The 13,419-nt window shown below is 37.3% G+C and overlaps 1 protein-coding gene across 1 annotated transcript in view; it reads left to right on the top strand.

Moving 5' to 3' along the window:
• The window catches only part of NUDT14 (nudix (nucleoside diphosphate linked moiety X)-type motif 14), a 61,448-nt gene that overhangs the window by 36,861 nt on the left and 11,168 nt on the right, over positions 1 to 13,419 (top strand). Inside the window, exons 3-4 of the mRNA XM_010584130.1 lie at positions 7,635 to 7,699; positions 12,282 to 12,516. Coding sequence (XP_010582432.1) covers positions 7,635 to 7,699; positions 12,282 to 12,516 — 300 coding nt within the window. The remainder of the gene's footprint in view (positions 1 to 7,634; positions 7,700 to 12,281; positions 12,517 to 13,419) is intronic.

Genomic DNA, 13,419 nt, shown 5'->3' with positions numbered 1-13,419 from the left:
GGAAATGTTCTATAATTGGCGTGCCTGTAGTTTTAGAATTTTATCTGAAAATATCTCTTGGAAAAGAGGAAACTATTGAAATTGTTATTCTAGAAATGGGAAAATTAGGTAAAATGTGAACAACTGCCAGTTTCTCAGTCTATGTTTCTCACTAATGGTAGTGAGACTATACATTTAATACCTGGCAAAAGATTGTGTTATTCACTTCATATTTGGGTTTTGGTAGGTAAGAAACAAAATTGCTGGTTTGTCCCTTACTTTAGCTAGGGCAGAACACTCGAGCTTTTTATTTTGTGAGCTGTCCTTGAAACCTGATACTCTTTTAAAACTTTGATTTTTGCCATTTCAGAATGGAGTCATACTTACGCCTTTTAGATGGATTATTTATTGGTTGTCTTATGTGATAGCATTTATAAATGGCAGTTTCACAAATAATTAGAAATTGGAACAAAAGCCCATCAGGCTCTAACATCTGTTGCACATAATGCCCACAAAGCTTTATTTAATCAAATAAGTTAGCATAAAACCTGAATTTATTTATTAAAATATTTTGTTGAAAGAATCCCATTGAGATGCAATGTGTCATTTCCAAGGGTATCCTGGGATACAGGCCAAGATATGACACTTAAAGAATGTTATTGAGAGCAACGTGCTTTGATGTCTCATTTATTTTGCAGTTGAATTTACTTTCTATTTTTTTCTTTGTTATATGAAAACAGGGTGCTGAGAGGATTGTTTATTCCAAAGGAGTTGTCCTGCATCATATTGTTTAGTTGGGTACAAATTACTGCTTTACAAGTAGATAGAGATTATGTTTTAAAAGTGCATGTATATGGATTTTTAAACACTTCTTAATTCATTCTTCCACCGGACTGATGATTAACCAAACATATGCTTCCTGCTTTATGGTGTCACGAACAACTTCCTGCTGCAGTTCAGTTTATTGAAACCAATCTTCCTTTTGATTTTTTCCAAAGTAATGTTTATTTTCTTAAGCATACGTGTCTCACCACTTTATTCTGGTTTTACTTAGTATTATATATTTACGTTGTATTGGAGAAAGCGTTCAAATTTCATCAGAATACAGAAGTCTTCTAGACATCTCTAATTATCTTTTGCCAAATCCACTTTATCTGTGATTAGTATGAAAGGCTGAATGTTTTTGTCAGGAGCTTATAGCTTTGCTTTTGTAATAGGCTGCATTTTAAGCAGCCAATTGGATTGGTGTTGGCCTTTGAAAAATGTAAAATGCTTTGAAGGAAGACTTAAATGAACCAGTAAAGATTGTGCAAGCACACACATTTAATCTCAGGACTATCTGCATTATAGTTAAAGCTCTGGGAAACTAAAGGAATTGCACTGGAGAATAATCAAAGGGTACAGCTTTATTACATGTCTGTTCTGAAAATGAAGGGACTGTTCTCTCTGGCTTAAGATACTAGGTGCTGCTCTGATAAAAGGAAGACGACAGCACTTTCGATACCACATTAGAAGTTTTCAGGGATGTGTCCAACTGTGAAATGGATGGTTAATTTGAACACAAAAGTGACACAGGGGCTACCTGCAATTCTTTCTCATGGTCACCAAAAATAATTCTGAAATAAATAACTTAAGATGAAGTAGGCCCTCCTGAAGGATGAATCCTCCCAAAGAATTGCTTTTGATTGTTAGGTTTTTTGATTATCACTTTAAAATTGAAAGCGCAGTCGCTTCTGATTTGAACAAGAAAAAGGACACTTATTCACTAACATGCTTTAATCCTGATCTGGGGTGTTTCTCAAACATGGTATTTTAAAAAGACTAGATGGTATTCTAGTCTTGACATGGAAAACAATATGAAAGATCAGTTTGTCAATGCTGTATGAACAAAGAAACCAAATTCTTAAAACTTCAAGAAGAAAAATTTATACTTTAAAGCTAAAATAATTATAGGACTTCTAAATGATTTATTTATTTTCTTACTAACTTTTCTCGTAGTACAATTTGTTAAGTCTTGACATTTTCTCCCTTATGAGCCATATAGGCAAAAATATTACATGTATGGTTTATATTCACATGCTCTCTGGCTGAGATGAATAAATCTCTAAATACTTCTGTGGTTGCATACTACATTTGATTATTTTCTTCTGATTGTATCAAAGGGATTTTTAATGCCAAATATCTGTTCAGAGTCAAGGGGACTGATTAAATCAATTACTTGCTTTTATTCCTGCATGCCATTTTTGTGTTTCTTTTTTGGAATCTGCCATTCTTTTTTCATTGTCTTCTTTGAGAATGGTAACTGAATTACCACAGGGTCTGATGGTGTTGTGGGGGTTTTAGTGTTTTGTTTTGGTTTTTTTGTTGTGTTTTTTTTAAATCAAATAACATTACTTCCTCAAGTCTCCACTGTGGAGCTGAGATTATTGTTTGTAAGCAGCGCAAACAATATTATGAACTTTCAACTAATTTAGAGATAATCTTTAGCCTTTAAAAGTTGGTGGAAGTGGCTGAGGTGGAGGTGGCTGGGAAGCCCTGGCTTTCAATGTTAACGTCAGTCTATTTTTTAGGTGCTTTATCTTCCATTATTCAATTTTGATCACAATTTGTGTGATCACAATACACATACCCATGTTAGACACAAGGGGATCCTGAGTTGCTCTTACAATGATTAAAGAAAGGTCAGTTTCTTTGCCCGTATTACCTCATCAATTACTTAGCATACTATAGTATTAGTACAAGATTATCATTAAAAATCCTCATCTTCAGCCTTGAGAGTCTTATTTCATTCACAAGAACACAAGAGAATCTTGTCCTTTTCTTTGCTACTACTATACTATGATTTTTTAAAATTATTTTTTAGTTTTGCAAGTTCACATTTGTAAAGTATTCATTACAGTCACATCTAAGAATAATGAAAGGCTGAATCAATCTTTATTTATTAAAGGATTTTAAAAGTTTGTCTCCTGAAAAGCAATTAGTAAGTGTTAGCAGTTGCTTGTGGATTAACTGTAGCCCAGGTCAACAACTGGCAAATTGTCAAGATAGAAGATTACCAAACCGATGACAAGGTGAAATTACATTTCTACCTAAAAAAAGCCAACAACAAAAAGTAAAAAAAAAGACCTAAAACAACAACAACAAAAAAATCCCTCCCCTCCCCCCAAACCTTCCTTCAGTATTGGAGCTCTAGAAGTACATGTTCTTGTAGCTTTGGCAAAGCTCATTTGCTGATCTTAATTGCTAGGATGTATTTCAAAAGAATTAACTTTCCGTCCGACCATATGTGTGTGCACATTTTAACAGGATGTCAGTTTTCATCTGTCCCCTACCTCGTAACTGCTGTGGTCAAATACTGCGTTTTTTACATTGCTCCTAGGAACACCACCTTCCTTTCTCAGGTTTGAGTGTGTGAAGTTGTAGTATTATTTCCATATAAATGTCTGCTCTGCTGGAATGTCATAAAGCATCAGTAACCGTGAGTTCAATAAATACAGAGCTGTGCTATGTTGAGGGACAGAAAAAATTTGGAAATAGTTTTCTAGGCCAATGGCACACAACAGAGCAATTTTCTAAACTCTTATAAGATGTGTTTTCCACTGTAAAGGTTGTATTCAGGTGGATATTTTCTCTTTCAATGAGAGTCTTAAAGGTGGAGGAGAAATTAAGATTCTGGACTCCTGTGTTGCAGATGTCCATGGGTCAGTTGTATGTAATTTCTGCACATTGACTTAGATATTTTAGGGAAGCCAAATATCCGTTAGAGAATCCTAATACTTAACCTATTTCAGTCAGGGTTTTCTTTGAATTTTAAATGGTTAAATGCTACGTGAGATCCTTGACTGAATAGTTGGAATCCCTTTAAGAAAACATTGTGTTAGATACCAAGACCAGGCACACTTTAACTGCAAGCTTAAGTACAATAAAAGCTCAAGTACACGTTAGCTGGTCTTTGTAGATATGTCTTGCTGACATTTTAGATACATCTCTTTCTTAAAATATTTTAAGGCTACCCTTATTGTTCCTATATTTATAGAAAGAACAGTATCCTACATTATTGCAGTTACCTGTTTACATGCATGCTTTCTTTGGAAAAAAGCCTCCTGTAATTAGAGTAGTGATTTATTGTATGTATCAAGTGAGCAGGAGCTACTGCAGGGGGAAGCCGAGGCAGGGTTGGGCTGAAGGCTGAGCAGGGCTGTGGTCTTCACCAGCACTGGAAGACGCTGTACAAACCTGTGTCATATCTTAATATGTTGTCTTTCTGTTCGGTTGTAGTCCCTAAAGCAGCCACCAACAGATGCAGTGCAGAGGAGCCAAGTCTCCTTCACTAGTCCAAGGTCATCTATGTCTTACAGAAGCAAATTAGAGCTCCGGAATGACGCATACAGCACGTTTCAAAGAGTTTTCTTCTCAGACACCTCTTGCCTACAGAGGTGGCAAACCCGCTGGCAGCGGCAGGTACCGAACGCGATACCTGCGTGCAGTAGTTGTGCTGTGTGCTCGTTACGTCCCAGGGGCAGGTCCGTGGCTCAGTGGCATTGCGTTTGCATTAATGACCTCTCCTTTTCCACCAGCAATTTCCCTGAGTGTCAGCTGCTGGAGGAATAGCCAGCAAAGATGTACAGCTGTGGAATATGGTAAAAAGTAATAATCTGCCACCCAAAATGAAAAGGCTGGCTGAGACAGTGTTTCATTTCTGCAGATGTTTTATAGCTTGTTTTTAAGGTACGGAGGCAAGCTTTGGATCCACCATGATCCTTTTATATCCAAGTATTCTTTTCCTTCGTAAAAAACAACAAAAAAAGTGGTCTTGTGCTTCTCTTTGGGACATGGGCAAATGAAGGCTGTTGCTACGTTAGGACCTCTGATGTCCATTTCAGATTAAATTCTTGTCTAGGATTCCTGCCTTTTTAAGGAAATTTGGCTGGGCTTTTTTTTTTCTCTTCTAGTGTTCTGTGTGATTTTTCTCTGATAACGCACATCTTGGGCCTTGTTTATCTTCTGTATTCTTTATTTGTGGAGATGTTCCCAAATGTCATTGTGAATGTTTTAATTTTTTATTCTATATGTTTATTCTTTATTGAGCACTTTAAATTTTATAGATGCATATATAATATTCTAAAATAGGATTGGTTGTAGCATTTTAAAGGGAATTGCCTTGAAACATCAAATATGTTTGTAATATCCTGTGGTAGGATACCACTGAAAGATGTATTTGCACCTCTGCTTTTGTAGTAGTCCTTTTTGGTAGCCCGTATCATCTGTAAAAATAGTAATCTCGAAATAATTTTGTAGTGAATTCTTTGTATGATGATTTAAAACTCCAGACGATAAATACTCCCCTTATCTTATAGGCCAGACCAAACAGCTGAACCCACATATCTGGGCCGTTGCAGCAATAAGGAGACCCATGGAAAGCAGTGGCTGAGGGGATCTTCGACTTAGATCAGTTGAACAGTCTTGCCCTAACTTTCTGTAATACTCAAATAACAGTACTGAATGCAGATTCAAATGGATTTTCAGAAGTTCCAGGCCTAGTGACCTGTGGAAATATTTCATGTTATATTGTTTCTTGTGGAACAAGAAATAGAAAATGGCATTCGTAATGTCACATTCTTCCTAAGAAGGTGTAATTCTGAACTTTCTCCTCCATGACTCTCCAACTCTGACAAGAAATACTAGAACTTGTGTGTTGTGGTTTGTTAAAAAATGTAAATTTATGTTCAAAATTGTTTGTCAGTCTCTCAGAAAATTAGACGTAATTAAATAGAAAATTCTACAGATTTGTGCCATTTCTGTACCCTCTCATCTCAAGATGGTGTGAGAAGCAGACAATTGTAATAACTTGCTGCTACTCCTTTCCAGCTTAATTTGATCTTGTTCCTTAATTCTGACAGATTGTTTTTAATTTTCCCATCTGTTCCATAAAAATCTCAAGTGATTGACTCTTAGGAAAAAATAATGTCTAATAGCTGAGCCATTTTTAATGAGTTGGTATGAGTTATTTAATGAGACATGCTGAAGAAGGCAAGCCAAGTGAAAGACTGGGCCTAGGGTGGTGGATGTAAAGAAAGTTAAAGGGCAACCATATGCTTCAGGAAGTCTCTACTGTTCTCTTTAACCTCAGCTTTAGACTGCTGTTGTCTCCAATTTCAGGCAGTGCGGATCCTTAGACCCATGGACAAACCCCAAAAGGTTCAGTAGCAGTATTTCATTTTCCCCTTTTATTTAGTGCAATGTCTACCCTCAGACAGTATCACTTTAGGGAGAGGAACAGTCATGCAAAGGGGGGAAAAAAAAAGATCAAAGAATAATACTTAAGTAAACTTAAGAACATTGTAGACTGTGGTTTAACTTCATTTCTTATAGCAAACTACACTATAACTCCCAGATAGTCTAGTGTTAGGTCAGAAAGAATGCCCGTGCCAGTAAACAGAGTGAATATTCTTCTCTAGTCTCTCTGAAGGCTACAACCTTTGCTTTAAAATTGCCTGCAAATGACATTTCCTGGGGCAGGAACCCATCAATATGCAGTACGGGTCTTTGAGAATAGCAACCATGAATATAAATGTTAATATCTGGACTTCTCCCTTCTGTGTTGGTTTTTATATATTAGTATAATAAACATTAACATTATTTTTAATAATCATCAAATCACAGTTTCTCTGGCAGCTTGAGACCTCATTATTAAATCAAATAGTGAAAATAAATATACAGCTCTTTTACAAGGAAAGTTGAAAGTTTGACTCAACTCTGTAAATATGCCATTGTTAGTCTAATCTATTGTAGAATTCATAGAATAATGAATTAACTTTCTAATTGCATACAGTGAGGCATAACAAATGAAAGAATGCTACCATGGTAATGAGCAAAATATACACTTGTTTTTGCAGGGTTTAATAGGCTATCAACTAAGGAGAGAGACTTTTGTCTGCATTTTTTTTAACTAGTAAGATCTGAGAGTTATTTTAGTGAGCAGAGAACATCAGTACTCCACACTTTCAGAGCATCTCCAAATACTCAGCCAGTCAGGTTTCCCTGTGACATGTATTTCAAACAACCAAAGGGAATGGGGAAAGATTAGAGTGTGACTTTTAAACCATTGAATGTGGTAGCACTTAAAACTGCTGCTGGTTTAAATTTGGACAAAATTGGGCTTTGGTAGTGTCTGTTCTAAGGCCCAAGCTCAGCAAGTAGCCACAGATGGGAGATGCTCTGTGCATATATAGAAGTCTCTGGCTCTGAATGAGACTAGACTGTGCCTAAGAGTTAGACTATGCTAATCTGGGACTGATATAAGGGAAGAAAATGTTTTCATTTTTAAGGATTATTTTTTTTCTTGTTATTGCTATCCTAGAGTTGGACTTCTCTTTTTTTCTGTTGGAGAGAAGGAACTGATTGGTGGCTTACTTTGCATGGCAGGAGACAAAAGTGGCTTAATTTTGGATAAATTCTCATGAGCTTTGTGAACACAACCCATTATCTATCATTCTTGATGGATTTTGGTCAAGGATCTTGTTGCATTGTGGCTTTAGTAATAAATCTTCTATGTATTTATGTAGTTAAAATTAAATTCACAAGCTGTAAGTTTAATAGTTCTGCAGTAATCCTTCATAAAACATTGATCTTTTGTTTTTTATCTTCTTCCTCAGTGTGTCAGTCCTGATCTTTAATACTTCTCGGCAGTGCTTTGTTGTGGTGAAGCAGTTCCGCCCAGGTAATCCTCTTTTTTTAGATTTACTTTTGCTCTCTAGTGAAGCAAGCTTTTAAGGCTTTAGCTGTTAAAAGTTGGTGCATCTGTGGTGATAAAATCTTTGTTCTATATTCTGTTTCTTTGTATGATAGCGCACCCTTTTCAGTTGGTCAGAATTTCTAACCAGGGAAATTTCCATTACAGATGAAACGAATGATCAGGGTAGCCTTACATACTGCTTTTGGGCTAGTCATTGTCCTCTTTTGGATGAAATTGCAAACAGCTCTACAATGATCATGCAATAGATTGCTTTTATTTGAAGTTCCTTCTTGACCTATCTAGTACATACTAGGCAGCTTCTGTGCAGAAGCACAATATTTCTTCTTTTTTTTTTTTTGTCTTAAATATTCCTTTTTTTTTTAATGTGTTATTGTGCATTGTACACTTGGGAATTTAAAGTGAGGGAAATTCAGGACTGTATGCTTTTTCATCAGTATTTGGACAGCTTCATTTTACCAGTTATTATTATAAATTTAGGTTAATATACTATTTTTTTTTCTGAGTTTTTGTATCAGTTATTTTGATTCAAAGCAATATTTACTTTCTGGAAGTTAAAAATGAAAAGCATATTCTCTGCATGTTAATTAAAAAAAATCACAAGATATTTCACTGACTGTTGCTAAGAGACCGTTTCAAGACTGTTCATGGTAGACTTTATAGGAAACTTTCTAGGGTGGTGTCATGCTGTCCTTTCTTACTGACAGTGATTGACAGGCTGTTCAGTGTTGTGCAGCACTGTTATACTGACAGTGCATACTTCTCATGAAGCACTATATTGACTATTATAAAGAGAAAGTGTTTGTTTATTTGTTTTATCAATAATGCAATGTCTTTTATTTGCCAGCCGAATAAAATGGCTCATACAGCTGTTGCTCTTTTTGAGGCAATCTTAGGCAGAAGTCTTCATATATGTGCATATATATATATATGTGTATGTACTGAACAGTGACATGTTCATTACATCATCCATATGGAAGTCTCAAATCTGCCTCAAAAGACTGGACTGTTCTTGGAGTTAAACTGTTCCAGAGGCTGGAGCTGCTCAGAAACCTGACCTTGGGCACAGGGGTCAGTCAGACACCCCATAGCAGTTCGGTGATCGCAACCATGCCCTGACATTACTCACATCACTATAATTATATTTGCATTTCATGGTTATGGTCTGCCTTGGTGCCTGTTCCACAAAGCAAAAATAAAGGCTGAGACTTTACTCATTGCTAGCTCCTATCGGGGTCCCACCAGGAAGGCGATAGCTCATTACTTGTGAGCAAACAGCTGCCACTCACTCGCCAGGCAAGTCCCCTGCACGTGTGCTGGTTGACATATGTGCTTGCCTTTCCATAGGGTGTGGTGTCACAATCAGGTTTTCCCACTGAAGTCTGCGCTGCTTGTAAAGGCAGTCATCCCTCCCTGTATGTACATTCCCACCCCATTCCCTTTGGCAGCACCAGCCCTTATGCAGGCACAGCAGAGGTTTTACATGGCTGCAGACAGAAAATTTTGAGGCTTAGCCAGCTTATCGGACTGGGCTGAAAGAGTTCATGCTGGCTTGAGGGGTGGCAGGAGCACACAGCTGGGGCGAGGCAGACAGGACCGTATTTTTCAGTGTACTGTGGACCTAGATCGTTTTGATCATCAAATCACATATTTGGAGGGAGCAGAGAGAAAAAAGTTACACATATATCTCAGTAGTTTCCATGGTAGTTCCTCACCCATGACTGATTGGCAAAGGTCTGGGGCAATGCTCATTTTGGTAGTCAGGTGACCACACGTTTTCAAATACAATAACATAATATGTTATTATTGTTATAATATTATAATATTATTGTTATAATATGTTATTATGACTTGTTAGAGTCATCTAACAAGGCTGCTTTGACAACAGTTATGATCTTGTTTGATGCCTTTGGTTGAGCCATCTATCCTTTGTCCCAGCTTTGCAGAAAGGAAGGCAAGTACGTCAATTCTACTGGAGTTTCCACTCTGAGACTTCTTATCGCTGAGTGGCTCCGAGATAATTACTCAAGATGTTTAATGAGCACTAGATGGTTGTTTTGAGTCCTCACTGTGCTCATTGCATGTGTCCATCTGATGATGGAGGAGGCTGCCCAGTAATGGTGAAGTGACAGTTTCTGACCAAAGTAGCATAAGCCATCGGAAGACAAGAGAGCAGTCGGACATGGGACTAGTGGGTGGGTGACTGTGCTGGGAGCTGAGCTCGCTTCTAGTTTCTGCTCTCCAAACTCTTTGTGCATTTGCGATAAGCTGACAACCTGTGATGAGGAAGAGGAGAGTCACAGGTTTCCCTCCAAAGAGTGTGCCCTAGTCAATAGGCCACTGACTACTTTTCCATCCAGTACTTGATCTCCCCTGGCGCATCACTTGTGCAGTCAACTTTGCACCTTCAGGAGAGGTATGGGGGACTCCTCTGTTCCCTGATATTAGCAGGCAGCTTGGTTTTCTAGGCTTTGCTTATCTAGGAGAGATGAATTGAGTTTGAACCTTTGCGAGCCTGGTGATACTGAATTCATACTCTGACTCCTTGGTGAATGCTCTAATACTCGGACACTCTTACAGAAGTGGCTGGTACTGCTTCTTCCTTATCTACAGAGAAAACCTGTTACTGGGCTTTAAGTGTTGGCATATTGCAGGTCTTGGCTCTGAAGTGGACTGCTGGATTAGGTCCTTCTGGGAACGTAGGTTTTGATCTACGTGGAGCCCAGTTGTGCTGAGGGAGAAGGAGAACAGCAGGTGCCTGCTGGAATGACAGGATGGGTTTCGGGGATTTACCAGACCTGTAACAGAGAGTTATTTTAATCACATTCTGTACTCTTACTTGCATCCTGTTTTGATGCCCAAGTCCTTTAGTAGGATGCATGTGTTGTTCCTTTTTGTATTTACTGATACGGACGTCAATACTGAAAAGGCAATAAGACCTGAAGAGTATTTGGCTCATCAGAAAGATCTTGGAGGTAGTTGCCATTTATGATAATTGTCGTAGCTTTTAGAAGCTTTTGGAATAATGACAATAGGCACCCTTCAAGGATCTGTCCCTCAAAGTCTGCATGGAATATTTTTTTTGCTGCCTTCATGCTGCATTTTAAAAAGAAAACTGAGCTCTAGTCATGTCTTTCAAGTTAAGAAGTGGTGCCTCCTTTCCTTCACTGTTTGAATCTCAAAGGCCTAGCTGTACCTACTACAAACAGCTTTGAAAGTTTTAACTTCTGGAGAAAGATTAAGTTTTGGACAATAGACTGATCTAGACATGTCCCTTTCAAGTGCTGATCTTGTTATACTACACTTCTGAGGCATCACAAGAAGCATTGCAGAAGGAGCCTAGGCACAGATTTCTGGGGTGTAGACTCTTCCTCAGAGACCATGTGCTTGAGAAGTCACTGTGGTACTTTACTTTTATGCAACAACATTTCTCTAGAGACCTTGTATATCACAGTTTTAAGAAATAATAAACTAAATCCAGTAACTGGAAAAACAAAAGGTTGTCCACTAAACTTGACCTCTTTTATAGACCAGTTCTGCAAGATTTAGAATGGGATATAAAAGATAAGCTCATCTGAAAACCATGTTATGTGTATATGAAATATGCATGTAGAATATTTTAATGGATTAAAAATAAGTTCAAATTTTAAAATAGTTTTATTCAGGTTGTTTTATAACAACCTCATGGTAACCTTTCATGAAAAGCAAGGGGATAGACATGAGGAAATTTAAAGAAACAAGTGGGATTATATCTGTAAGTTAAAGTTAAAATGATCTGGAATTGTCAGTAGTGATTCTTTGTAACATCCAGTCCTGCAGTTCTCACTCAGAAAAAATTTCTATTGACATCAGTGAGAGGTTTTGCTTAAATAAGGACTAAAATCTGGCATTTGCACTTTCTTTAGGAGGGCATTACAGTGGCAGCTGTTTGTAGATTAATTCAAGAAGTCTTTTTCAGACTCCACACAGGAATCTGTGCAAGGAACTATATGTTCAAAAGAGGATTTATTTTTTTTTCAAACAAACATACATGCTTTTCATACCCTTTCTAAATAACAGCTGAGTTGACAGGCTGAAAGACTCATCGTTGTGCACATGGTACATAATGTGCAACCCAACTTTCCTGCAAGATAACTGCATAGTTTAAATTAAATCCTGATAGCCACATTGCCCAACAAATGGAAGCTGTATGGTGCTTCTGGGACTTAGACTTCTTGGATGAACTGCCTCCTTTTTTAATTTTTATTTATTTTAAGGTATGCATGAATTAATTCCAAATGATGTAAGCACAGATAGACTTAAAGAATAATTTTAAAGAAATGGCAAGAGAACCTTTATTCTCTAAAATTCCAATTTCAGTGTGTCATAATTTTAACAGATAACACGACTGATTTCCTTGTTACTCTCAAGTACTCTGATGGTTATAAATTTCCAGGCAAAATTTGTGCACCATCTTTCTTTCTCTTTCATACGAATGAACGAACACCCTAACACCCTCCCACCTCCTCACCCCCCCTTGTTTCTTTTGTGGTTTGTTTTTTTTTTTAAGCTGTTTACATGTGTGAAGTAGAAAGGCATCATCCTGAAGTGTTTCAGAATCAGAAGGAAAGCTTCTCTCATCTAGAGGATCCCTTACCTGCGGTGGTAGGAGTGACCTATGAACTCTGTGCTGGCATTGTAGACAAACCAGACCTTTCTTTAGAAGAAATTGCATGCGGGGAAGTCTTAGAAGAGTGTGGCTATCGTGTTCCCGTTACAGACCTACGGAGGATCACTTCTTACAGGTAAATAGCAGTAAGTTAGAACACTTTGCATTTTGTTGTTTCACAGATTGCTGGAGTGGCTTGAATGTAAATTTATGTTCCCTTTTCCCATATTAAAGCAGTGTGTTGGAGGAACATGGACATCTGAAAGTATATGAAATGTGTAATTTTCAGCAAGTGAGAGGAGTATTTACAGAGACTTAAGGAATTATAAACTCATAATTACGGGATTGAATTCCCAGTAAGAATGATACTATTGTGATTTATTCCAAAGACTATTAGAACTGGGAAAAGTTGCATTGGGCCCTTCAGAGGAGTTTGTAACAGCACTAGAAAACAGCCCATCTTTACTGTGTCAGGCATTTTCCATCTCTGATTCTTATTATTCTGATTAACAATAGAAGCTGCCCAAGATGGACTCTGATTTACCATTAACACAATTTTGCAGAAGTATGAGAACCTGTGCCATTAGGTCTCTTCATAACATTTGGGTTGTAATGAAGCCTTCTTTGAATTTGACAATAATGAATGTTATATGTGAAGATTTTGCTGATTTCACTATGAAAATTTTTACATTATATTTTTTGCAGGGTTTCAGATAGTTACTGAAACAGATTTTAACATGTTTTAAAACAATTATGAGGAGTAAGAGGAAAACTTAATATGTAAGAGGAAGAATACAAAATGTGAGTTGTTGTAGGGGAAAAAAACCAACCAAACAAAAAACCCTCAGAGGAAATTTTGCACACAGCTTTAATCCCATTATATCTCCTTCCCAGCTTTTAGTATTGTTATCCAAAATGTATTTATGTTTGTATTTTACAGAGAAAGCAGCAGGTTTTTTACTTTCTTTATTTTGCTTGATATCGCCATTGAACTAGGCCCTGTCATTGGTTTTTAATTTGGGAATTGAATACAAATCCA

Source organism: Haliaeetus leucocephalus, unplaced genomic scaffold, assembly GCF_000737465.1.
Source record: "Haliaeetus leucocephalus isolate CR32 unplaced genomic scaffold, Haliaeetus_leucocephalus-4.0 Scaffold944, whole genome shotgun sequence".
In the NCBI taxonomy this organism is placed as follows: Eukaryota; Metazoa; Chordata; class Aves; order Accipitriformes; family Accipitridae; genus Haliaeetus; species Haliaeetus leucocephalus.
The sequence above is the reverse complement of the archived record's forward strand: the minus strand, read 5'-3'. Positions and strand labels throughout refer to the sequence as shown.